At 34.7% G+C, this 27,385-nt stretch overlaps 1 protein-coding gene across 3 annotated transcripts; it reads left to right on the top strand.

Annotated features, from left to right (window-relative positions):
• The first annotated feature begins 4 nt into the window (after positions 1-4).
• si:ch211-149k23.9 (germ cell-specific gene 1-like protein) lies at positions 5-24,292 on the top strand. Of its 3 annotated transcripts, XM_062062551.1 has the most exons (7): positions 5-237; positions 6,330-6,688; positions 20,835-21,017; positions 21,090-21,137; positions 21,758-21,910; positions 23,435-23,546; positions 23,654-24,292. In XM_062062551.1, the coding sequence occupies exons 2-7, from the start codon at positions 6,493-6,495 to the stop codon at positions 24,033-24,035; spliced, it is 1,074 nt and encodes a 357-aa protein (XP_061918535.1). In that variant the 5' UTR covers positions 5-237; positions 6,330-6,492; the 3' UTR covers positions 24,036-24,292. The 3 variants fall into 3 exon arrangements, with proteins under 3 accessions (XP_061918535.1, XP_061918534.1, XP_061918536.1); XM_062062550.1 differs by lacking the exon at positions 5-237 and having other exon boundaries at positions 247-6,688; XM_062062552.1 differs by lacking the exons at positions 5-237; positions 6,330-6,688 and adding an exon at positions 20,620-20,753.
• The last annotated feature ends 3,093 nt before the right edge of the window (positions 24,293-27,385 follow it).

Genomic DNA, 27,385 nt, shown 5'->3' with positions numbered 1-27,385 from the left:
GAGAAGTCTCCGTCTTTGCTGTGGGGCCGGCGGGGTGGTAGAGTGCGGCGGGCGCATCGCTGATCATGAGACAAACGAGCGAGAATCAATAGTCTGCAGCGACGCAGGGGGGGTCCTGAGTCAAGATGGAGAGGTTCAAATGTTCTTTTTGACTTGAAGGCTCCAAAGATGAGCAGCAAGCGGGAGCATTGCATCACTGGATGACATTTTACACTTCTGCTTACCTCAACTACTTTGGTGAGTAATTTACATTATCTACTCTTTTTCTTTTTACCCCATTTTATCTAAATAATGTAGTCTTTTACTGCAGGAGCCAACTTTAGAAATATGGTTGCCATGGCAATACAATATTGAATGCATTTAGCAGCTTGCATCTTGCCACAACATTTTTATTAATAGTCGTTTTGCTAGTAATGTGCGATACCACTGATTATCTTTCTGATCCGATACCGATTAAAATTCAGGTTGGTAACGGCGATACTGATCCGATACGATACTTGTGCCAACTAACCTCATCTGTCTGATAAAATGTAAAAAAAGTAGTGTATTTCAAGTGTTGCTGCTCATGGGGAATCATCTTCAGACGATATGAAATCATAATATTTGGTCACCGAGCGATTCAAGTTGATCCCAGCAGGCACGAGACATTGATACAACGTTGATTATGCATATGTTTTTCAAATCTGACTATAAAACAACGTTGCAATATAGTTGTATGCGTAAATTGAGACAACATTGGGGTCCAATGGTGTGATCCACGTTGTTGGTTGGGAAATGACCAAAATTCAACGGTCAAATGAACATCAGAACCCGACATTGATTAAAGGTCGTCAAAAAGCATGTTGTTTCAACGTTGTATTTGTGTTGTAGAATATTGGTTGGGAAATTACCAATATTCAATGGTCAACTCAACGTGACAACCTGACGTTGAATAAATGTCGTCAAAAAGCATGTCGTTTCAACGTTGTATTTTTGTTGTGGAATATTGGTTAGGAAATATTCAATGGTCAAATCAGCGTCAGAAGCCAACATTGATTAGACGTTGTCAAAAAGCATGTTGTTTCAACGTTGTATTTGTGTTGTAGAATATTGGTTGGGAAATGACCAAAATTCAATGGTCAACTCAACGTGACAACCTGACGTTGAATAAATGTCGTCAAAAAGCATGTCGTTTCAACGTTGTATTTTTGTTGTGGAATATTGGTTAGGAAATATTCAAAGGTCAAATCAGCGTCAGAAGCCAACATTGATTAGACGTTGTCAAAAAGCATGTTGTTTCAACGTTGTATTTGTGTTGTAGAATATTGGTTGGGAAATGACCAAAATTCAATGGTCAAATCCAACATCAGAACCCGACATTGAATAGATGTCGTCAAAAAGCATGTTGTTTCAACGTTGTATTTATTTTCTAAAATACTGGTTAGAAAATGACCACATTTCAATGGTCAAACCAACGTCATAACCCAACATTGATTAAACGTTGTCAAAAAGTATGTTGTTTCAACGTTGTATTTGTGTTGTAGAATATTGGTTGGGAAATTAGCAAAATTCAATGGTCAACTCAACGTGACAACCTGACATTGAAATAATGTCGTCAAAAAGCATGTTGTTTCAATGCTGTATTTGTGTTGTGGAATATTGGTTAAAAAATATTCAATGGTCAAATCAACGTCACAACCCAACATTGATTAAACGTTGTCAAAAAGCATGTTGTTTCACCGTTGTATTTGTGTTGTAGAATATTGGTTTGGAAATGACCAAAATTCAATGGTCAAATCCAACATCAGAACCCGACATTGAATAGATGTCGTCACAAAGCATGTTGTTTCAACGTTGTATTTGTTTTCTAAAATACTTGTTAGAAAATGACCAAATTTCAATAGTCAAACCAACGTCATAACCCAACATTGATTAAACGTTGTCAAAAAGTATGTTGTTTCAACGTTGTATTTGTGTTGTAGCATATTGTTTGAGCTATGAGCTATCTCAATCAATCAATCAACCACATTTCAATGGTCAAATCAACGTGACAACCTGACATTGAATAGATGTCGTCACAAAGCATGTTGTTTCAATGTTGTATTTGTGTTGTAGAATATTGGTAAGGAAATATTCAATGGTGAAACCAACGTCCGAACACAACATTGATTAAACGTTGTCAAAAAGCATGTTGTTTCAACGTATTTGTATTGTAGAATATTGGTTGAGCTATGACCAAATTTTAATGGTCAAATCAACGTGACAACCTGACATTGAATAAATGTCAAAAAGCATGTTGTTTCAACGTTGCATTTGTGTTCTAAAATACTTGTTGGGAAATTACCAAATTTCAATGGTCAAACCAACGTCGGAACCCAACATTGATTAAACGTTGTCAAAAAGCATGTTGTTTCAACGTTGTATTTGTGTTGTAGAATATTGGTTGGGAAATGACCAAGTTTTAATGGTCAAACCAACGTCAGAACCCAACATTGAATACACGTCGTCAAAAATCATGTTGTTTCAACGTTAGGTTTGAGTTGCTCAACATCAGGACATAATTCAACAAGTTCTCAACGTTTCAATATCTTGTGCCTGCTGGGATTCTGATTCCTGGGGTGACGATTCGATTCCGAATCCATTCTCGATTGAGCACAATTTTCGATTCAAACAGTAATGTATCATTTGGTATATTTATAATGAAACAGGTTACCGTTTAGAATGTCACACCAAAAGGTTAGGATAACATTTTGGGATTCAAAACTAAATGACCAAAAATCCCAATAAAAATCTGCATGTTGTTTAATGAAAACTAATGCCCCAAAAATAATACAAAAAATGTGACAATACAATTTTTTGGATTTAAAAAAATCCCACTAAAAATCTGTATGTAATTTTAAAAATAAATGCCCAAAAAATTGAAAACTTAAAAATGTCATACCAAAAATGTTAGAATACATTTTTGGGATTTAAAAAAATTCCACTAAAAATCTGTATGTAATTTTAAAAATAAATGCCAAAAAAATAAAAAATTGAAAACTTAAAAATGTCATACCAAAAATGTGAGAATACATTTTTTTGGATTTAAAAAAATCCCACTAAAAATCTGTATGTAATTTTAAAAATAAATGCCCAAAAAATAAAAAATTGAAAACTTAAAAATGTCATACCAAAAATGTTAGAATACATTTTTGGGATTTAAAAAAATCAGACTAAAAATCTGTATGTAATTTTAAAAATAAATGCCCAAAAAATAAAAAATTGAAAACTTTAAAATGTCATACCAAAAATCTTAGAATACATTTTTTGGATTTAATAATAAATGACAAAAAAATCCCAATAAAAATCTGCACGTTTTTTAATGAAAACAAATGCCCCAAAAATAACATACATTTTTTTAAATGTAATACAAAAAATGTGAGAATACATTTTTTGGATTAAAAAAAATCCCACTAAAAATCTGTATGTAATTCTAAAAATAAATGCCCAAAAAATAAAAAATTGAAAACTTAAAAATGTCATACCAAAAATGTTAGAATACATTTTTTGGATTTAAAAATAAATGACAAAAAATCAAATAAAAATCTGTATATTGTTTAATGAAAACAAATGCCCCAAAAATAACATTAAAAAATTTAAAATGTAATACAAAAAATGTGAGAATACATTTTTTGGATTTAAAAAAATCCCACCAAAAATCTGTATGTAATTTAAAAATAAATGCCCCAAAACTAAAAAATTTAAAACTTTTAAAATGTCATACAAAAAATGTTAGAATACATTTTTTGGATTTAAAAATAAATGACAAAAAAAATCCCAAAAAAATCTGCATGTTTTTTAATTAAAACAAATGCCCCAAAAATAACATAACATTTTTTAAATGTAATACAAAAAATGTGAGAATAATTTTTTTGGATTTAAAAAAATCCCACTAAAAATCTGTATGTAATTTAAAAATAAATGCCCCCATTTTTTTTTATTTTTTTTTAAAATGTCATACCAAAAATGTTGGAATACATTTTTTGGATTTAAAAATAAATGACAAAAAAATCCCAAAAAAATCTGCATATTGTTTAATGAAAACAAATGCCCCAAAAATAACATTAAAACATTTAAAATGTAATACAAAAAATGTGAGAATAAATTTTTTGGATTTAAATAAATCCCACTAAAAATTTGAATGTAATTTAAAAATAAATGCCCAAAAACTTTAAAATTTAAAACTTTAAAATGTCATACCAAAAATGTTAGAATAAATTTTTTGGATTTAAAAATAAATGACAAAAAAATCCCAAAAAAATCTGCATATTGTTTAATGAAAACAAATGCCCCAAAAATAACATTAAAACATTTAAAATGTAATACAAAAAATGTGAGAATAAATTTTTTGGATTTAAATAAATCCCACTAAAAATTTGAATGTAATTTAAAAATAAATGCCCAAAAACTTTAAAATTTAAAACTTTAAAATGTCATACCAAAAATGTTAGAATACATTTTTTGGATTTAAAAATAAATGACAAAAAATCCCAATAAAAATCGGCATGTTGTTTAATGAAAACAAATGCCCCAAAAACATCATTAAAAAATTAAAATGTAAGACAAAAAATGTGAATACATTTTTTGGATTTTAAAAAATCCCACTAAAAATCAATATGTAATTTAAAAATAAATTACCCAAAAAAATGTTTTTGAAAACTTTAAATGTCATACCAAAAATGTTAGAATACATTTTTTGGATTTAAAAATAAATGACAAAAAATCCCAATAAAAATGTGCATGTTGTTTAATGAAAACAAATGCCCCCAAAATAACATAAAAAATTTTAAAATGTGACTTGCATGGCAGCTCCTGCCATCAGTGTGTGAATGTGTGTGTGAATGGGTGAATGTGGAAATACTGTCGAAAGCGCTTTGAGTACCTTGAAGGTAGAAAAGCGCTATACAAGTATATCCCATTTATCATTTATACCAGTAATGTTAGAATACATTTTTTGGATTTAAAAATAAATGACTAAAAATCCCAATAAAAATGTGCATGTTTAATGAAAACAAATGCCCCAAAAATAAGAATTAAAAAATTAAAATGTAATACAAAAAATGGGAGAATACATTTTTTGGATTTAAAAAAAATCCCACAAAAAATCTGTATGTAATTTTAAAAATAAATGCCCAAAAAATAAATAATTGAAAACTTAAAAATGTCATACCAAAAATGTAATTTAAAAATAAATGACAAAAAATCCCAATAAAAATATGCATGTTTTTTAATGAAAACAATTGCCCCAAAAATAACATTAACAAATTTCAAATGTAATACAAAACATGTGAGAATAAATTTTTTGGATTTAAAAAAATCCCCCAAAAAATCTGTATGTAATTTAAAAATAAATGCCCAAAAACTAAAAAATTGAAAACTTTTAAAATGTCATACCAAAAATGTTAGAATACATTTTTTGGATTTAAAAAAATCCCACTAAAAATCTATATGTTATTTAAAAATAAATGCCCCCAAATTTATTTTTTTAAACTTTAAAATATCATACCAAAAATGTTAGAACACATTTTTTGGATTTAAAAATATTTGACAAAAAATCCCAATAAAAATCTGCATGTTGTTTCATGAAAACAAATGCCCCAAAAATAACATTAAATGATTTTTAAATTTAATACAACAAATGTGAGAATACATTTTTTGGATTTAGAAAAAATCCCACAAAAAAATCTGTATGTAATTTTAAAAATAAATGCCCAAAAAATTCAAACTTTAAAATGTCATACCAAAAATGTTAGAATACATTTTTTGGATTTAAAAATAAATGACAACAAATCCCAATAAAAATCTGCATGTTGTTTAATGAAAACAAATGCCCCAAAAATAACATTGAAAAATTCAAATGTAATACAAAAAATGTGAGAACACATTTTTTGGATTTAAAAAAAATCACACATAAGTGCCCAAAAAATAAAAAATTGAAAACTTAAAAATGCCATACCAAAAATGTTAGAATATATTTTTTTGGATTTAAAAATAAATGACCAACAATTCCCCTAAGTGCATGTTGTTTAATGAAAAGAAATCCCCCAATATTGGGAAAAAGTTAAAAAAGTGAATGACAAAAAAATCTAAAGAAAAATTTTGACTCTTGCATGACAGGATAATAATGTCTGTTTTTCAGCGTTGAAATGCGACTATTGTGTGATAGAAACACACCTCTCGCACAAAGCGTGCAGATTGACGGGGATTAGCGACAAAACGTAATTTGGATCGGCGCTTCAGCTTTAATGTCATCAAAAAAAGTAATCTCCGCTTTTGTTTTCTCTCATCTTTGATCTCATTTCTTGGCACAGAGTCCAACATGAGCGGCGGGCGGGGGCGTCTTGGTCAGGACATGGACGACATCAGTGTTTGAAGCAAACAGGTGAAGAAGAGTGGGGCACGCGTTACTTTGTTGTTCATTAAAGCTGGCAGCTCATCACCGCCCCACCGGAAGCTTCCGTCCCCGCGTCGGCCATGCTGGATCGCCTGTCGCGACGTTCCCGCTCCCTGCTCTCTCTGACCCTGACCTCTCTGGCCCTGGCGCTGTCCATCCTGGCGCTGTGCACCTCCTACTGGTGTGAGGGCACACACAAGGTGGTCAAGCCCCTCTGCCTGTCGCCCGTCAAGATGAAAAACTGCGGGCAGAACAACAGCGAGCCTTACACCACAGGTACTACTTTTTTTTATCTTCGCCTTTGTCAAAGCACAAGTGATGTCCGCCCCGTGTTTGTGTCTTCCTACACACACTAGCTGTCAGGTTCAGACACCGAACTATCTATTAAACAAGACAAGAAGCAAGGAATCAGTTGCACTGGGTCATAAACTGTTCAAACAAAAAAGGTGCTTGGAGCGGTGTCAGGTTTGCCCCCTCTCTGCTTGTAGATTTCGGGTCCTAATAAGGGCCTTCCTGTGGCTGTCCAAGAACTGAGAAACCGACACCTCTACGGCGCATTCCAGTGGAGGTTTACAAGCTGTCTGCCTTTAGCTTGATAAGATCGAAGACAGCTTTTGTCTTCACGCAGGGCAACCTGAACTCTTAGCAAACAAGTTGTGTGATAACTTGTATACAATTATTCTGACACTAGCACATTAGTTTGGATGATGAGAAGAGGTGCCAGGTACATGATGAATGACAAAATCATCTTTTTTGTCGTTTTTGTTTATGTTTACAAAGTCACAGAATAATCCCCTGGACACTGGAGGACTTTGAGGCCAAAAGATTAGTAAAAGTAGTTTTTATTTTTTTATTTTATACAATTGGGACTGCACAACTCTCACACTTTATTTGCAATAAATTCATTTGATCTGCAGCTTAACAAATATTTGATTGACAGCCACTCAGTTTATTTTTACATATAAAGCCATATTTTATGGGTTACTAATATTTTGCAAGTATTTTTTTGGTTGCAAATGTTTTTTTTCCGGTTGCAAATACTTTTTTGGGTTTCAAAATATTTTTGAGAGGGTTCCAAATATTTTATTTGGTTGCACATAATATAATTTTTGGTTGTGAATATTTTTTTTAGTTACAAATATAATTTATGGTTACAAATATGTTTTTTGGTTGCAATATTTTTTGGGGGGTTGCAAATACGACTCAACAATCTTGTGTTGGGGCCTCCTCTTAGAAGTGGGGATGTGCTGATCAATCGGCCACCAATCAGTATCGGCCAAATTTCATGAGAAAGTGTTTGATCGCTATTGCTGATTATTGCCTTTTGAACACAACAGCCGATCACTTCTGGCTAATACTTTTGTTATTTGTTGTCTCCCAGCTGACAGTATATATATATATTATATTACAACTTCACTAAGTTTATCATCTTCACCTCCATGTTCAGTCCTATAGTTGTGTTTGGTCTTATAGTTGTTGGGTTTGGTCTTATAGTTGTTGGGTTTGGTCTTATAGTTGTTGTGTTTGGTCTTATAGTTGTTAGATGTTTGGTCTTATAGTTGTTGTGTTTGGTCTTATAGTTGTTGTATTTTGTCTTATAGTTGTTGTGTTTGGTCTTATAGTTGTTGGGTTTGGTCTTATAGTTGTTGTGTTTGGTCTTATAGTTGTTAGATGTTTGGTCTTATAGTTGTTGTGTTTGGTCTTATAGTTGTTGTATTTTGTCTTATAGTTGTTGTGTTTGGTCTTATAGTTGTTGTGTTTGGTCTTATAGTTGTTAGATGTTTGGTCTTATAGTTGTTGTGTTTGGTCTTATAGTTGTTGGGTTTGGTCTTATAGTTGTTGTGTTTGGTCTTATAGTTGTTAGATGTTTGGTCTTTTAGTTGTTGTGTTTGGTCTTATAGTTGTTGTGTTTGGTCTTATAGTTGTTGTGTTTGGTCTTATAGTTGTTGTATTTTGTCTTATAGTTGTTGTGTTTGGTCTTATAGTTGTTGTGTTTGGTCTTATAGTTGTTAGATGTTTGGTCTTATAGTTGTTGTGTTTGGTCTTATAGTTGTTAGATGTTTGGTCTTATAGTTGTTGTGTTTGGTCTTATAGTTGTTAGATGTTTGGTCTTATAGTTGTTGTGTTTGGTCTTATAGTTGTTGTGTTTGGTCTTATAGTTGTTGGGTTTTGTCTTATAGTTGTTGTGTTTGGTCTTATAGTTGTTGTGTTTGGTCTTATAGTTGTTAGATGTTTGGTCTTATAGTTGTTGTGTTTGGTCTTATAGTTGTTAGATGTTTGGTCTTATAGTTGTTGTGTTTGGTCTTATAGTTGTTGTGTTTGGTCTTATAGTTGTTAGATGTTTGGTCTTATAGTTGTTGTGTTTGGTCTTATAGTTGTTAGATGTTTGGTCTTATAGTTGTTGTGTTTGGTCTTATAGTTGTTGTGTTTGGTCTTATAGTTGTTGTGTTTTGTCTTATAGTTGTTGTGTTTTGTCTTATAGTTGTTTGATGTTTGGTCTTATAGTTGTTGTGTTTTGTCTCACAGTTGTGTTGTATTTGGTTTTAAAGCTGTGTTTTGTCTTATAGTTGTTGTGTTTTGTCTCACAGTTGTGTTGTGTTTGGTCTTATAGTTGTTGTGATTAGTCTTATAGTTGTGTTATGTTTGGTCTTATAGCTGTTGTGTTTTGTCTTATAGTTGTTGTGTTTTGTCTTATAGTTGTTTGATGTTTGGTCTGATAGTTGTTGTGTTTTGTCTCACAGTTGTGTTGTGTTTGGCTTTAAAGTTGTGTTTTGTCTCATAGTTCTGTTGTGTTTGGTCTTATAGTTGTGTTTGGTCTCACAGTTGTGTTGTGTTTGGCTTTAAAGTTGTGTTTTGTCTCATAGTTCTGTTGTGTTTGGTCTTATAGTTGTTGTGTTTGGTCTTATAGTTGTGTAGTGTTTGGTCTTATAGTTGTGTTTTGTCTTACTTGTTGTGATTAGACTTATAGTTGTGTTGTGTTTGGTCTTACAGTAGTTGTGTTTTGTCTTACAGTTGTGTTGTGTTTGGTCTTATAGTTGTTGTGCTTTGTCTTATAGTTGTGTTGTGTTTGGTCTTAAAGTCGTGTTGTGTTTGGTCTTACAGTAGTTGTGTTTTGTCTTACAGTTGTGTTGTGTTTGGTCTTATAGTTGTTGTGTTTTGTCTTATAGTTGTGTTGTGTTTGGTCTTATAGTTGTGTTGTGTTTGGTTGTGGCATTATGTTGTTGTGTTGTGGCATTATGTTGTTGTGGTGTGGCATTATGTTGTTGTGGTGTGGCTTTATGTTGTTGTTTTGTGGCATTATGTCGTTGTGTTTGGTCTTATAGTTGTGTTTGGTCTTATAGTTGTTGTGATTAGTCTTATAGTTGTTGTGATTAGTCTTATAGTTGTTGTGATTAGTCTTATAGTTGTGTTGTGTTTGGTCTTACAGTAGTTGTGTTTTGTCTTACAGTTATGTTGTGTTTGGTCTTATAGTTGTGTTTTGTCTTATAGTTGTGTGATGTTTGGTCTTATAGTTGTTGTGTTTTGTCTTATAGTTGTTGTGTTTTGTCTTATAGTTGTGTTGTGTTTGGTTGTGAAGTGAAGTGAAGTGAATTATATTTATATAGCGCTTTTCTCTAGTGACTCAAAGCGCTTTACATAGTGAAACCCAATATCTAAGTTACATTTAAACCAGTGTGGGTGGCACTGGGAGCAGGTGGGTAAAGTGTCTTGCCCAAGGACACAACGGCAGTAACTAGGATGGCGGATGTGGGGATCGAACCTGCAACCCTTAAGTTGCTGGCACGGCCGCTCTACCCACCGAGCTATACCGCATAATACCGTGGCATTATGTTGTTGTGTTGTGGCATTATGTTGTTGTGGTGTGGCATTATGTTGTTGTGTTGTGGCATTATGTTGTTGTGGTGTGGCATTATGTTGTTGTGTTGTGGCTTTCTGTTGTTGTTTTGTGGCATTATGTTGTTGTGTTTGGTCTTATAGTTGTGTTTGGTCTTATAGTTGTGTTTTGTCTTATAGTTGTTGTGTTTTGTCTTATAGTTGTTGTGATTTGTCTTATAGTTGTGTTGTGTTTGTACTTACAGTAGTTGTGTTTTGTCTTATAGTTGTGTTATGTTTGGTCTTACAGTTGTTGTGTTTTGTCTTATAGTTGTGTTTGGTTGTGGCATTATGTTGTTGTGTTGTGGCATTATGTTGTTGTGGTGTGGCATTATGTTGTTGTGTTGTGGCTTTATGTTGTATTTTTGTGGCATTATGTCGTTGTGTTTGGTCTTATAGTTGTTGTGTTTGGTCTTATAGTTGTGTTTTGTCTTATAGTTGTTATGTTTTGTCTTATAGTTGTGTTGTGTTTGGTCTTACAGTAGTTGTGTTTTGTCTTATAGTTGTGTTGTGTTTGGTCTTATAGTTGTTGTGTTTTGTCTTATAGTTGTGTTGTGTTTGGTCTTACAGTAGTTGTGTTTTGTCTTAAAGTTGTGTTGTGTTTGGTCTTACAGTAGTTGTGTTTTGTCTTATAGTTGTGTTGTGTTTGGTCTTATAGTTGTTGTGTTTTGTCTTATAGTTGTGTTGTGGCATTATGTTGTTGTGTTGTGGAATTATGTTGTTGTGGTGTGGCATTATGTTGTTGTTTTGTGGCATTGTGTCGTTGTGTTTGGTCTTACAACAGTTGTGTTTTGTCTTATAGTTGTGTTGTGTTTGGTCTTATAGTTGTTGTGTTTTGTCTTATAGTTGTGTTGTGTTGTGTCTTATAGTTGTTGTGATTTGTCTTATAGTTGTGTTGTGTTTGGTCTTACAGTAGTTGTGTTTTCTCTTACAGTTGTGTTGTGTTTGGTCTTATAGTTGTTGTTTTTTGTCTTATAGTTTTGTGTTTGGTCTTATAGTTGTTGTGTTTTGTCTTATAGTTGTGTTGTGTTTGGTTGTGGAATTATGTTGTTGTGTTGTGGCATTATGTTGTTGTGGTGTGGCATTATGTTGTTGTTTTGTGGCATTGTGTCGTTGTGTTTGGTCTTACAATAGTTGTGTTTTGTCTTATAGTTGTGTTGTGTTTTGTCTTGTAGTTGTTGTGTTTTGTCTTTTAGTTGTGTTGTGTTGTGTCTTATAGTTGTTGTGATTTGTCTTATAGTTGTGTTGTGTTTGGTCCTACAGTAGTTGTGTTTTCTCTTACAGTTGTGTTGTGTTTGGTCTGATAGTTGTTGTGTTTTGTCTTATAGTTGTGTAGTTGTGTTTTGTCTTATAGTTGTTGTGTTTTGTCTTATAGTTGTGTTGTGTTTGGTTGTGGAATTATGTTGTGTTGTGGCATTATGTTGTTGTGTTGTGGCTTTATGTTGTTGTTTTGTGGCATTATGTCGTTGTGTTTGGTCTTATAGTTGTGTTTGGTCTTTATCGTTGTTGTGTTTTGTCTTATAGTTGTGTTGTGTTTTGTCTTATAGTTGTTGTGTTGTGTTTTGTCTTATAGTTGTTGTCTTTTGTCTTATAGTTGTGTTGTGTTTGGTCCTACAGTACTTGTGTTTGGTCTTGTATTTGTTGTGTTTTGTCTTATAGTTGTGTTGTGTTTGGTTGTGGCTTTATGTTGTTGTGTGGTGGCATTATTATTGTTGTGGCTTATAGCTGTTGTATTGTGGCATTATGTTGTTGTGTTGTGACATTATGTTGTTGTGTTGTGGTTTTATGTTGTTGTTTTGTGGCATTATGTTGTATTGTGGCTTTTTGTTGTTGCATTTTGTCTTATAGTTGTTGTGTTGTGGCATTATGTTGTTGTTTTGTGGCATTATGTTGTGTTGTGTCTTGGTACGCACACTAGCACACTAGTTTGGATGATGAGAAGAGGTGCCAGCTACATGATGAATTACAAAATAGTTTTTTTGTCAAGTCAAGTCAAGTCAACTTTATTTATATAGCACGTTTTCAACAACTTTTAGATTGAACCAAAGTGCTTTACAGGTTAAAAAAGTATGGAGCAAAAAAAAAACACAAACAAACTAAGCAAAACAAAAAACAAACAAAGAACATACAAACAAAGGACACAGGAGGACTTGGAGGGCAAAAAGCCAAGTATTGAAAAGAGTAGTAAAAGTAGTTTTTATTGACGTATTGTGTACAGTTGACTTTGTTTGGATCTAACATTTGTATGCAATAAAAGATGCAACGAAAGTAGTGTAAATATTTTGTTGATATTGTTACACTGTCAAAAGTGCTCAGCATAAATAAAAGTTTTAAAAAATACAGTTAATACATGTGATCGATATCGGTGTTGGTATCAGCTGATCTTACTCATGTTCATCGAATCGGAACGGGCGGCTTAATCTTGAGGGCGGAAGTAGTCAGTAGGCATGCCCATATATGGTCACGCCATCTGATACTGACCAATAACAAGTCTTCTAACATATTGTTCAGAAGAGGCCCCGCCCACACGATTGAAATTCAGTTTGTTACCCAAAAAATATATAACAAATGTAATATTTTATTGATCCACGATGCAGATCACCAAATATTGCACAGTGTTTGATTTATGTGAAGTATTTTGAAAAATGTGCACATTTGGCACGGAAAATTTAAAAAAAAATCTTAAAGAATCTTTTTCTCACATTGCTATGAGTTTAGTCCAGGGAGTAAAAATAAGTGGATTATATTTATTACACTTCTGTGTGATTTTACTGCATATTGATTACAGTACTCTATAGAAGTACAGTACATACATGTAATCCATCAAGATCTTTTTAATCTCCTTTTAAGAACAGCTCACTTTTAATGATGGATTACTGTACTTTAATCTGCGGGGCGGGACACAGACGGTGTATTTTAATATAAACATTCTTATATTTCCGCACCAGATATGATCAATTCACAAGGAGATTAACACATTTTACTGCATGAAGGAACCAGCATTCAAGCGGATAGTCTAGCGATTGGCGTGCCCTTTTGTCTGCTCCAGTTCTTACTCGCTGTGTAACATGTTTATGGTCGTCCTGCAGTGATAATAATACCTGCAAGAAGTCTGCTTTATTAGATAATTAATAACTCAGGGGAGCGCCTCCACACCATGTGTCAGGTTCAAACACCGAACTGTATATATATATATATATGTACAAACCCCGTTTCCATATGAGTTAGGAAATTGTGTTAGATGTAAATATAAACAGAATACAATGATTTGCAAATAATTTTCAACCCATATTCAGTTGAATATGCTACAAAGACAACATATTTGGTGTTCAAACTGATAAACATTTTTTTTTGTGCAAATAATCATTAACTTTAGAATTTGATGCCAGCAACACGTGACAAAGAAGTTGGGAAAGGTGGCAATAAATACTGATAAAGTTGAGGAATGCTCATCAAACACTTATTTGGAACATCCCACAGGTGAACAGGCAAATTGGGAACAGGTGGGTGCCATGATTGGGTATAAAAGTAGATTCCATGAAATGCTCAGTCATTCACAAACAAGGATGGGGCGAGGGTCACCACTTTGTCCACAAATGCCTGAGCAAATTGTTGAACAGTTTAAGAACAACATGTCTCAAGCAGCTATTGCAAGGAATTTAGGGATTTCACCATCTACGCTCCGTAATATCATCAAAGGGTTCAGAGAATCTGGAGAAATCACTGCACGTAAGCAGCTAAGCCCGTGACCTTCCATCCCTCAGGCTGTACTGCATCAACAAGCGACATCAGTGTGTAAAGGATATCACCACATGGGCTCAGGAACACTTCAGAAACCCACTGTCAGTAACTACCGTTGGTCGTTACATCTGTAAGTGCAAGTTAAAACTCTCCTATGCGAGGCGAAAACCGTTTATCAACAACACCCAGAAACGCCGTCGGCTTCGCTGGGCCTGAGCTCATCTAAGATGGACTGATACAAAGTGGAAAAGTGTTCTGTGGTCTGACGAGTCCACATTTCAAATTGTTTTTGGAAACTGTGGACGTCGTGTCCTCCGGACGAAAGAGGAAAAGAACCATCCGGATTGTTCTAGGCGCAAAGTGTAAAAGCCAGCATGTGTGATGGTATGGGGGTGTATTAGTGCCCAAGACATGGGTAACTTACACATCTGTGAAGGCACCATTAATGCTGAAAGGTACATACAGCTTTTGGAGCAACATATGTTGCCATCCAAGCAACGTTATCATGGACGCCCCTGCTTATTTCAGCAAGACAATGCCAAGCCACGTGTTACATCAACGTGGCTTCATAGTAAAAGAGTGCGGGTACTAGACTGGCCTGCCTGTAGTCTAGACCTGTCTCCCATTGAAAATGTGTGGCGCATTATGAAGCCTAAAATACCACAAGGGAGACCCCCGGACTGTTGAACAACTTAAGCTGTACATCAAGCAAGAATGGGAAAGAATTCCACCTGAGAAGCTTCAAAAATGTGTCTCCTCAGTTCCCAAACCTTTACTGAGTGTTGTTAAAAGGAAAGGCCATGTAACACAGTGGTGAACATGCCCTTTCCCAACTACTTTGGCACGTGTTGCAGCCATGAAATTCTAAGTTAATTATTATTTGCAAAAAAAAAAAAAAAAAGTTTCTCAGTTTGAACATCAAATATGTTGTCTTTGTAGTGCATTCAACTGAATATGGCTTGAAAAGGATTTGCAAATCATTGTATTCTGTTTATATTTACATCTAACACAATTTCCCAACTCATATGGAAACGGGGTTTGTACTTAGTTGTTGTGTTTTGTCATGTAGTTGTGTTGTGTTTGGTCTTGTAGTTGTTGTGTTTGGTCTCATAGTTGTGTTTGGTCTTAGTTGTTGTGTTTTGTCTTATAGTCGTGTTGTGTTTGGTCTTATAGTTGTGTTGTGTTTGGTCTTATAGTTGTTGTGTTTTGTCTTATAGTTGTGTTGTCTTTGGTCTTATAGTTGTGCTGTGTTTGGTCTTGTAGTTGTTGTGTTCGGTTTCATAGTTGTGTTTGGTCTTATAGTTGTTGTGTTTTGTCTTATAGTCGTGTTGTCTTTGGTCTTATAGTTGTTGTGTTTTGTCATGTAGTTGTGTTGTGTTTGGTCTTGTAGTTGTTGTGTTTGGTCTCATAGTTGTGTTTGGTCTTAGTTGTTGTGTTTTGTCTTATAGTCGTGTTGTGTTTGGTCTTATAGTTGTGTTGTGTTTGGTCTTATAGTTGTTGTGTTTTGTCTTATAGTTGTGTTGTCTTTGGTCTTATAGTTGTGCTGTGTTTGGTCTTGTAGTTGTTGTGTTCGGTCTCATAGTTGTGTTTGGTCTTATAGTTGTTGTGTTTTGTCTTATAGTCGTGTTGTCTTTGGTCTTATAGTTGTTGTGTTTTGTCATGTAGTTGTGTTGTGTTTGGTCTTGTAGTTGTTGTGTTTGGTCTCATAGTTGTGTTGTGTTTGGTCTTATAGTCGTGTTGTGTTTGGTTTTATAGTTGTGTTGTGTTTGGTCTTATAGTTGTTGTGTTTTGTCTCATAGTTGTGTTGTCTTTGGTCTTATAGTTGTGCTGTGTTTGGTCTTGTAGTTGTTGTGTTCGGTCTCATAGTTGTGTTTGGTCTCATAGTTGTTGTGTTTTGTCTTATAGTCGTGTTGTCTTTGGTCTTATAGTTGTTGTGTTTTGTCATGTAGTTGTGTTGTGTTTGGTCTTGTAGTTGTTGTGTTTGGTCTCATAGTTGTTGTGTTTGGTCTTAGTTGTTGTGTTTTGTCTTATAGTCGTGTTGTGTTTGGTCTTATAGTTGTGTTGTGTTTGGTCTTATAGTTGTTGTGTTTTGTCTTATAGTTGTGTTGTCTTTGGTCTTATAGTTGTGCTGTGTTTGGTCTTGTAGTTGTTGTGTTCGGTCTCATAGTTGTGTTTGGTCTCATAGTTGTGTTTGGTCTCATAGTTGTTGTGTTTTGTCTTATAGTCGTGTTGTCTTTGGTCTTATAGTTGTTGTGTTTTGTCATGTAGTTGTGTTGTGTTTGGTCTTGTAGTTGTTGTGTTTGGTCTCATAGTTGTGTTTGGTCTTAGTTGGTGTGTTTTGTCTTATAGTCGTGTTGTGTTTGGTCTTATAGTTGTGTTGTGTTTGGTCTTATAGTTGTTGTGTTTTGTCTTATAGTTGTGTTGTCTTTGGTCTTATAGTTGTGCTGTGTTTGGTCTTGTAGTTGTTGTGTTCGGTCTCATAGTTGTGTTTGGTCTCATAGTTGTTGTGTTTTGTCTTATAGTCGTGTTGTCTTTGGTCTTATAGTTGTTGTGTTTTGTCATGTAGTTGTGTTGTGTTTGGTCTTATAGTTGTTGTGTTTGGTCTCATAGTTGTGTTTGGTCTTAGTTGGTGTGTTTTGTCTTATAGTCGTGTTGTGTTTGGTCTTATAGTTGTGTTGTGTTTGGTCTTATAGTTGTTGTGTTTTGTCTTATAGTTGTGTTGTCTTTGGTCTTATAGTTGTGCTGTGTTTGGTCTTGTAGTTGTTGTGTTTGGTCTTATAGTTGTGCTGTGTTTGGTCTTGTAGTTGTTGTGTTCGGTCTCATAGTTGTGTTTGGTCTTATAATTGTTGTGTTTTGTCTTATAGTCATGTTGTCTTTGGTCTTATAGTTGTTGTGTTTTGTCATGTAGTTGTGTTGTGTTTGGTCTTGTAGTTGTTGTGTTTGGTCTCATAGTTGTGTTTGGTCTTAGTTGTTGTGTTTTGTCTTATAGTCGTGTTGTGTTTGGTCTTATAGTTGTGTTGTGTTTGGTCTTATAGTTGTTGTGTTTTGTCCTATAGTTGTGTTGTCTTTGGTCTTATAGTTGTGCTGTGTTTGGTCTTGTAGTCGTTGTGTTCGGTCTCATAGTTGTGTTTGGTCTTATAGTTGTTGTGTTTTGTCTTATAGTCGTGTTGTCTTTGGTCTTATAGTTGTGTTGTGTTTGGTTTTATAGTTGTTGTGTTTTGTCTTATAGTTGTGTTGTGTTTGGTCTTATAGTTGTTGTGTTCTGTCTTGTAGTTGTTTTGTGTTTGGTCTTATAGTTGTGTTGTGTTTGGTCTTATAGTTGTGTTTGGTCTTGTATTTGTTGTGTTCTGTCTTGTTGTTGTTTTGTATTTGGTCTTATAGTTGTGTTGTGTTTGGTCTTATAGTTGTTGTGTTTTGTCTTATAGTTGTGTTGTGTTTTGTCTTATAGTTGTGTTTGGTCTTGTAGTTGTTGTTTTTTGTCTTATAGTTGTGTTGTGTTCTGTCTTGTAGTTGTTTTGTGTTTGGTCTTATAGTTGTGGTGTGTTTGGTCTTATAGTTGTTGTGTTTTGTCTTATAGTTGTGTTGTGTTTTGTCTTATAGTTGTGTTTGGTCTTGTAGTTGTTGTGTTTTGTCTTATAGTTGTTTAGTGTTTGGTCTTATAGTCGTGTTGTGTTTTGTCTTATAGTTGTTGTGTTTTGTCTTATAGTCGTGTTGTGTTTGGTCTTATAGTTGTTGTGTTCTGTCTTGTAGTTGTTTTATGTTTGGTCTTATAGGTGTGTTGTGTTTGGTCTTGTAGTTGTTGTGTTTGGTCTTATAGTTGTGTTGTGTTTGGTCTTAGTTGTGTTGTGTTTGGTCTTATAGTTGTTGTGTTTTGTCTTATAGTTGTTTAGTGTTTGGTCTTATAGTTGTTGTGTTTTGTCTTATAGTTGTGGTGTGTTTGGTCTTATAGTTGTTGTGTTTTGTCTTATAGTTGTTTTGTGTTTGGTCTTATAGTTGTGTTTTGTCTTATAGTTGTTTTGTGTTTGGTCTTATAGTTGTGTTGTGTTTGGTCTTGTAGTTGTTGTGTTTTGTCTTATAGTTGTGTTGTGTTTGGTCTTATAGTTGTGTTGTGTTTGGTCTTGTAGTTGTTGTGTTTTGTCTTATAGTTGTGTTGTGTTTGGTCTTATAGTTGTGTTTTGTCTTATAGTTGTGTTGTTTGGTCTTATAGTTTTTGTGTTTTGTCTTATAGTTGTGTTGTGTTTGGTCTTATAGTTGTTGTGTTTTGTCTTATAGTTGTTTTGTGTTTGGTCATATAGTTGTGTTTGGTCTTATAGTTGTTTTGTGTTTGGTCTTATAGTTGTGTTGTGTTTGGTCTTATAGTTGTTGTGTTTTTTCTTATAGTTGTGTTGTGTTTGGTCTTATAGTTGTGTTTTGTCTTATAGTTGTTTTGTGTTTGGTTTTATAGTTGTGTTTTGTCTTATAGTTGTGTTGTGTTTGGTCTTATAGTTGTTGTGTTTTGTCTTATAGTTGTGTTGTCTTTGGTCTTATAGTTGTGTTGTGTTTGGTTTTATAGTTGTTGGGTTTTGTCTTATAGTTGTGTTGTGTTTGGTCTTATAGTTGTTGTGTTCTGTCTTGTAGTTGTTTTGTGTTTGGTCTTATAGTTGTGTTGTGTTTGGTCTTATAGTTGTGTTTGGTCTTGTATTTGTTGTGTTCTGTCTTGTTGTTGTTTTGTATTTGGTCTTATAGTTGTGTTGTGTTTGGTCTTATAGTTGTTGTGTTTTGTCTTATAGTTGTGTTGTGTTTTGTCTTATAGTTGTGTTTGGTCTTGTAGTTGTTGTTTTTTGTCTTATAGTTGTGTTGTGTTCTGTCTTGTAGTTGTTTTGTGTTTGGTCTTATAGTTGTGTTGTGTTTGGTCTTATAGTTGTTGTGTTTTGTCTTATAGTTGTGTTGTGTTTTGTCTTATAGTTGTGTTTGGTCTTGTAGTTGTTGTGTTTTGTCTTATAGTTGTTTAGTGTTTGGTCTTATAGTCGTGTAGTGTTTTGTCTTATAGTTGTTGTGTTTTGTCTTATAGTCGTGTTGTGTTTGGTCTTATAGTTGTTGTGTTCTGTCTTGTAGTTGTTTTATGTTTGGTCTTATAGGTGTGTTGTGTTTGGTCTTGTAGTTGTTGTGTTTGGTCTTATAGTTGTGTTGTGTTTGGTCTTAGTTGTGTTGTGTTTGGTCTTATAGTTGTTGTGTTTTGTCTTATAGTTGTTTAGTGTTTGGTCTTATAGTTGTTGTGTTTTGTCTTATAGTTGTGGTGTGTTTGGTCTTATAGTTGTTGTGTTTTGTCTTATAGTTGTTTTGTGTTTGGTCTTATAGTTGTGTTTTGTCTTATAGTTGTTTTGTGTTTGGTCTTATAGTTGTGTTGTGTTTGGTCTTGTAGTTGTTGTGTTTTGTCTTATAGTTGTGTTGTGTTTGGTCTTATAGTTGTGTTTTGTCTTATAGTTGTGTTGTTTGGTCTTATAGTTTTTGTGTTTTGTCTTATAGTTGTGTTGTGTTTGGTCTTATAGTTGTTGTGTTTTGTCTTATAGTTGTTTTGTGTTTGGTCATATAGTTGTGTTTGGTCTTATAGTTGTTTTGTGTTTGGTCTTATAGTTGTGTTGTGTTTGGTCTTATAGTTGTTGTGTTTTTTCTTATAGTTGTGTTGTGTTTGGTCTTATAGTTGTGTTTTGTCTTATAGTTGTTTTGTGTTTGGTTTTATAGTTGTGTTTTGTCTTATAGTTGTGTTGTGTTTGGTCTTATAGTTGTTGTGTTTTGTCTTATAGTTGTGTTGTGTTTGGTCTTATAGTTGTTGTGTTCGGTCTCATAGTTGTGTTTGGTCTTATAGTTGTTGTGTTTGGTCTTATAGTTGTGTTGTGTTTGGTCTTATAGTTGTTGTGTTTGGTCTTATAGTTGTGTTGTGTTTGGTCTTATAGTTGTGTTTTGTCTTATAGTTGTTTTGTGTTTGGTCTTATAGTTGTGTTTTGTCTTATAGTTGTGTTGTGTTTGGTCTTATAGTTGTTGTGTTTTGTCTTATAGTTGTGTTGTGTTTGGTCTTATAGTTGTTGTGTTCGGTCTCATAGTTGTGTTTGGTCTTATAGTTGTTGTGTTTGGTCTTATAGTTGTGTTGTGTTTGGTCTTATAGTTGTTGTGTTTGGTCTTATAGTTGTGTTGTGTTTGGTCTTATAGTTGTGTTTTGTCTTATAGTTGTTTTGTGTTTGGTCTTATAGTTGTGTTTTGTCTTATAGTTGTGTTGTGTTTGGTCTTATAGTTGTGTTGTGTTTGGTCTTATAGTTGTTGTGTTTTGTCTTATAGTCGTGTTGTGTTTGGTCTTATAGTTTTCAGTGAGGGACAGGAGGACACTGGACAAACTTCTCGCCATCAATCAATCAATCAATCAATCAATGTTTATTTATATAGCCCTAAATCACAAGTGTCTCAAAGGGCTGTACAAGCCACAACGACATCCTCGGTACAGAGCCCACATACGGGCAAGGAAAAACTCACCCCAGTGGGACGTCGGTGAATGACTATGAGAAACCTTCGAGAGGACCGCATATGTGGGTAACCCCCCCCCCCTCTAGGGGAGAATCATGGACAATCCTGCCTAACTACTCCACCACACAATTGGGGCACAGCAAAGCTCATACTCTCACAGGCTCCTTCAGGGTGGAGAATGTGTGTCATGTTAACTTTCAGTTTTGTTACCCGTCAAGGCGCTGCAATCGAGGTGGACAAAAGCATCCATTTTAGAGGTCCTAATAATATACAAAGCTGTAGTTGACTCTGTGACCCATGTGTCGTCTCCCAGAGAGCCCGACCCAGAACCCTTTCAACCGCACCTTGTCCCCGGCCAGACGTGACGAGCTGGCCAAGATCCGCCAGAGGCAGATGGCCAACGCCGTGCACTACATCTGGGAGACGGGCGAGGACAAGTTTGCCTTCAGGTACTTCCACACCGGCTTTTGGGAGAGCTGTGAGAAGCACAGTGATGGTGAGTCCACACATACAGTATGTTCATGTCGTACACATTGCATAATATCACAGGAAACATGTTGCCTTTCAGGGGAGAAATGCAGGAGTTTTATCGAGTTAACTCCAGGAGAGACACAGGGTGAGTTGATCAAAATGTTGTCGTAGTTTGTCGTGCTTTATTTTTATTTTTTTTACACACAGTCGTACATTTGAAGTGTAACATCATATAGGTTAGCAACACTAGCATCGCAATGTGAGCTACATGCTTAAAATACATCTTATTATGCTAGGTTAGCAATACTGGCATAGCAATGGGAACTACATGCTAAAAATACATCTTAACATGCTAGGTTAGCAACACTAGCATAGCGATAGGAACTACATGCTAAAAATACATCTTAACATGCTAGGTTAGTAACACTAGCATAGTGATAGGAGCTACATGCTGAAAATAAATCTTATCATGCTAGGTTAGCAACACTAAAATAGCAATGTGAGCTACATGCTAACATTACATGTTATTGTGCCAGGTTAGCAATGCTAGCATAGCAATATGAGCTACATGCTAACATCCTAATTTAACATCATATAAGTTAGCAACACTAGCATCGCAATGTGAGCTACATGCTAAAAATACATCTTATTATGCTAGGTTAGCAACACTAGCATAGCATTGTGAGCTACATGCTAACATTACATTTTAATGTCATGTTAGCAATGCTATGTCAACGTCTGCTGCTGTTGTTGTTGTGGTGGCAGGTGTGCTCTGGCTGTCTGTCATCTCGGAGTTCACGTACATCGGCCTGCTGGCTATGGGCTTCCTGCTCATGTGGCTGGAAGTTCTCTGCGCTCACAAAGAAATGCACTCGCTCAAAATCAGTGCCTACGCTGCCATGTGCACCGTGCTCTCAGGTCAGCACTACACCTCTGTTTACTCTTCTTGTTGTTTACTCTTCTTGTTGTTTACTTTTCTTGTTGTTTACTCTTCTTCTTTACTCTTGTTGTTTACTCTTGTTGTTTACTCTTTTTGTTTACTCTTGTTTTTGTTGACTCTTGTTGTTGTTTACTCTTGTTTTTATTGACTCTTGTTGTTGTTTACTCTTCTTGGTTACTTTTGTTGTTTACTCTTCTTGTTTACTCTTCTTGTTTACTGTTGTTATTTACTCTTCTTGTTGTTTAATCTTGTTGTTTACAGTTGTTGTTTACTCTTGTTGTTGTTTACTTTTATTGTTTAGTGTTATTGTTTACTCTTGTTGTTGTTTACTCTTGTTGTTTAGTCTTGTTGTTTACTCTTGTTGTTTAATATTGTTGCTGTTTACTCTTGTTGTTTACTCTTCTTGTTGTTTTCTCTTGTTGTTTACTCTTGTTATTTACTCTTCTGGTTGTTTACTCTTCTTTTTTACTCTTGTTGTTTACAGTTGTTGTTTACTCTTGTTGTTGTTGACTTTTATTGTTTAGTGTTATTGTTTACTCTTGTTGTTGTTGACTCTTGTTGTTTATTCTTGTTGTTTACTCTTGTTGTTTAATATTGTTGCTGTTTACTCTTGTTGTTTACTCTTCTTGTTGTTTTCTCTTGTTGTTTACTCTTGTTATTTACTCTTCTTGTTGTATACTCTTCTTGTTGTTTACTCTTCTTGTTTACTCTTTTTGTTGTTTACTCTTCTTGTTGTTTACTCTTCTTGTTTACAGTTGTTGTTTACTCTTGTTGTTGTTTACTTTTATTGTTTAGTGTTATTGTTTACTCTTGTTGTTGTTGACTCTTGTTGTTTAGTCTTGTTGTTTACTCTTGTTGTTTAATATTGTTGTTGTTTACTCTTGTTGTTTACTCTTCTTGTTGTTTTCTCTTGTTATTTACTCTTCTTGTTGTTTACTCTTCTTGTTATTTACTCTGTTGTTTACTCTTTTTGTTGTTTACTCTTGTTGTTTACTCTTGTTGTTGTTTACTTTTGTTGTTTAGTGTTGTTGTTTACTCTTGTTGTTGTTGACTCTTGTTGTTTAGTGTTGTTGTTTAGTCTTGTTGTTTACTATTGTTGCTGTTTACTCTTGTTGTTTACTCTCATTGTTTACTCTTGTTGTTTACTCTCGTTGTTGTTTGCTCTTGTTATTTACTGTTGTTTGTTATTTACTGTTGTTGTTTACTCTTGTTGTTTACTGTTGTTGTTTGTTATTTACTGTTGTTGTTTAATCTTGTTGTTTAATCTTGTTGTTTACTCTTTGTTGTTTGCTGTTGTCGTTTACTCTTGTTTACTGTTTTTGTTTACACTTGTTTACTGTTGTTTACTGTTTTTGTTTATTATTGTTGTTTACTGTTGTTGTTTACTGTTGTTTATTCTTGTTGTTCACTCTTGTTGTTTACTCTTGTTGTTGTTTACTCTTGTTGTTTACTTCTGTTGTTGTTTACTCTTGTTGTTTATTGTTGTGGTCTCCTACCTGCAGGTCTGCTGGGCATGGTGGCCCACATGATGTACACCACGGTGTTCCAGATGACCGTCATCGTTGGCCCCAAAGACTGGAGACCTCAATCCTGGGACTACGGCTGGTCTTTTGCGTAAGTTGCTGTTCCTATTTCCCCCACCAGGCGTCCTCCCCCCCCCCCCCCCCCGCCTCACTTGTTTCCCACTGCCTCACTTTCTTCCCAAACCGTGTCGGCGGCAGACTGGCCTGGCTGTCCTTCAGCTGCTGCATGGGCGCCGCCGTGGTGACGCTCAACTCCTACACCAAGACCGTCATCGAGCTGCGCCGCAAGCAGAGGCTGCGCCTGGAGGAGGCACGGGCCGCCACCCGCGCCCCCTGCTACGAGGAGGCGGTCTCGGGGCGGGACGGCGGCTTCTACTCCGTCAGCGGCCTGCTGCACTGTCCCGACGGCGTGGTGGACGTGGCGTGGGCGCCCGACGGCAGCATTGTGGGCGGGGCCAACGGCGACGTGCCCACGCTGGTTTTAGTCGGCGGCTGCGGGCCCGAAGGATGCGAGGACTGCGAGAGAGAGATGGACCAAATGGACCAGGTGGTGGTGGACAAGATGGACTCTCCTTGCTGACAAGTACAGTAGATGGACTTATTCCACTTAATATCACTGTCATGCAGGACCTATTCCATTTAATATCACTGTCATGAAGGACTTATTCCACTTAATATCACTGTCATGCAGGACCTATTCCACTTAATATCACTGTCATGAAGGACTTATTACACTTAATATCACTGTCATGCAGGAAATATTCCACTTAATATCGCTGTCATGCAGGACTTATTCCACTTAATATCACTGTCATGCAGGATTTATTCCACTTAATATCACTGTCATGCAGGACCTATTCCACTTAATATCACTGTCATGCAGGACTTATTACACTTAATATCACTGTCATGCAGGAAATATTCCACTTAATATCACTGTCATGCAGGATTTATTCCACTTAATATCACTGTCATGCAGGAATTATTCCACTTAATATCACTGTCATGCAGGAATTATTCCACTTAATATCACTGTCATGCAGGACTTATTCCATTTAATATCAGTCATGCAGGACTTATTCCACTTAATATCACGGTCATGCAGAACTTATTCCACTTAATATCACTGTCATGCAGGAATTATTCCACTTAATAACACTGTCATGCAGGACTTATTACACTTAATATCACTGTCATGCAGGAATTATTCCACTTAATATCACTGTCATGCAGGACTTATTCCACTTAATATCACTGTCATGCAGGACTTATTCCACTTAATATCACTGTCATGCAGGAATTATTACACTTAATATCACTTTCATGCAGGACTTATTCCATTTAATATCACTGTCATGCAGGACTTATTCCATTTAATATCACTGTCATGCAGGAATTATTACACTTAATATCACTTTCATGCAGGAATTATTCCACTTAATATCACTGTCATGCAGGACTTATTCCATTTAATATCACTGTTATGCAGTACTTATTCCACTTGATATCACTGTCATGCAGGACTTATTCCACTTAATATCACTGTCATGCAGGAATTATTCCACTTAATATCACTGTCATGCAGGAATTATTCCACTTAATATCACTGTCATGCAGGAATTATTCCACTTTATATCACTGTCATGCAGGACTTATTCCATTTAATATCACTGTCATGCAGGACTTATTCCACTTAATATCACTGTCATGCAGGACTTATTCCACTTAATATCACTGTCATGCAGGACTTATTCCACTTAATATCACTGTCATGCAGGAATTATTCCACTTAATATCACTGTCATGCAGGACTTGTTCCACTTAATATCACTGTCATGCAGGAATTATTCCACTTTATATCACTGTCATGCAGGACTTATTCCATTTAATATCACTGTCATGCAGGACTTATTCCACTTAATATCACTGTCATGCAGGAATTATTCCACTTAATATCACTGTCATGCAGGAATTATTCCACTTAATATCACTGTCATGCAGGACTTATTACTTCTCAGTGCCTCATGTGTAAATGTTAGATCCACCTGCTATAATACAATCACAACAGTAATACCTCTACAGTCTCAATTATTACTCATCCTGGAATCATTATTCTATTCAATTATTACTATCAGGACTACTGTGATTATTATTACTATATTTATATATTACTATCAGGACTATTGTGATTATTAATATTATTATATTAAATTATTACTATCAGGACTACTGTGATTATTATTATTATATTCAATTACAAACCCCGTTTCCATATGAGTTGGGAAATTGTGTTAGATGTAAATATAAACGAAATACAATGATTTGCAAATCCTTTTCAACCCATATTCAGTTGAATATGCTACAAAGACAATCAATTATTACTATCAGGACTACTGTGATTATTATTATTATATTCAACTCTTACTATAATCGGGTCTCCTGTTATTATGATTATTATATTCAATTATTAATATCAGGACTACTGTAATTATTATTATATTTAATTATTACTATCAGTACTACTGTGATTATTATTGTTATATTCAATTATAACTATCAGGAGGACACAGGAGGAGGAGACAACACAGACAACAGGGGACGTAGTATAAAGCTCTATTTTATTTTTATATATGAACTATATATATAAATAATAATATTAATAAACAAGGGTATGGAGTGTGACTGAGCCAAAAGGGTGTATATGTGTGTGACTATGTGTAGGAATTAACTACTGAGTGTTAGCGCAGTGTTGAGCGAGAGGCAAGTCCAAAAGGGGCAGTGAAGGTCCATGTTCAGGCGGGAGGTCGAAAACCAAGAGGCAGTCAGGGAAGCAGAGGGAACGCGGGGAAACGAGACGCACAGCTCGTCACGCGGGAACGAAGGGGTTGCTGCGAGGAACGAGAAGGGGAGAACACAAGACCAATCAACACGGCAGGGGAGAACCACAGAGAGAGAAATGCATAGAGCTTCGTTAGACGGCTTACTGTACTCAAACAGAAGACTACGTTCTGGCGCGGGATGGCAGGTTGTGCAGGCTTATCAAGGCAGGCCTGATGATCAGCTTCAGGTGTGCTGATTGCCGGAGTGGCGTGCGCAGGTGTGCTCTTGGAGGCGCAATCAGCAGAGCGCACAGATGAGTGCACCCTGGCCGTGACACTACTGTGATTATTATTATTATTATATTCAATGATTACTATCAGGACTACTGTGATTATTATATTCAATTATTACTATCAGGACTATTGTGATTATTATTATTCTATTCAATTTTTACTATCAGTACTACTGTGATTATTATTATTATTATATTCAATTATTACTATCAGGACTACTGTGATTATTATTATTATATTCAATTATTACTATCAGGACTACTGTGATTATTATTATTATTATTATTATTCTATTCAATTATTACGATCAGAACTACTGTGATTATTATTATTATTATATTCAATTATTACTATCAGGACTACTGTGATTATTATATTAAATTATTGCTATCAGTACTACTATGATTATTATTATTATATTCAATTATTACTATCAGGACTACTGTGATTATTATTATTATTATTATTGTTATTATTATCATTATTATATTCAATTATTACTATCAGGACTACTGTGATTATTATTATTATTATATTCAGTTATTACTATCAGGACTACTGTGATTATTGTTATTATATTCAATTATTACTATCAGGACTACTGTGATTATTAATATTATTATATTCAATTATTACTATCAGGACTACTGTGATTATTATTATTATAATATTCAATTATAACTATCAGGACTACTGTGATTATTATTATGATATTCAATTATTACTATCAGTACTGCTATGATTATTATTATTATTATATTCAATTATTACTATCAGGACTACTGTGATTATTATTATTATTATTATATTCACTTAT

This window comes from Entelurus aequoreus, linkage group LG11 (assembly GCF_033978785.1).
Source record: "Entelurus aequoreus isolate RoL-2023_Sb linkage group LG11, RoL_Eaeq_v1.1, whole genome shotgun sequence".
Classification (NCBI taxonomy): domain Eukaryota; kingdom Metazoa; phylum Chordata; class Actinopteri; order Syngnathiformes; family Syngnathidae; genus Entelurus; species Entelurus aequoreus.
The sequence above is the reverse complement of the archived record's forward strand: the minus strand, read 5'-3'. Positions and strand labels throughout refer to the sequence as shown.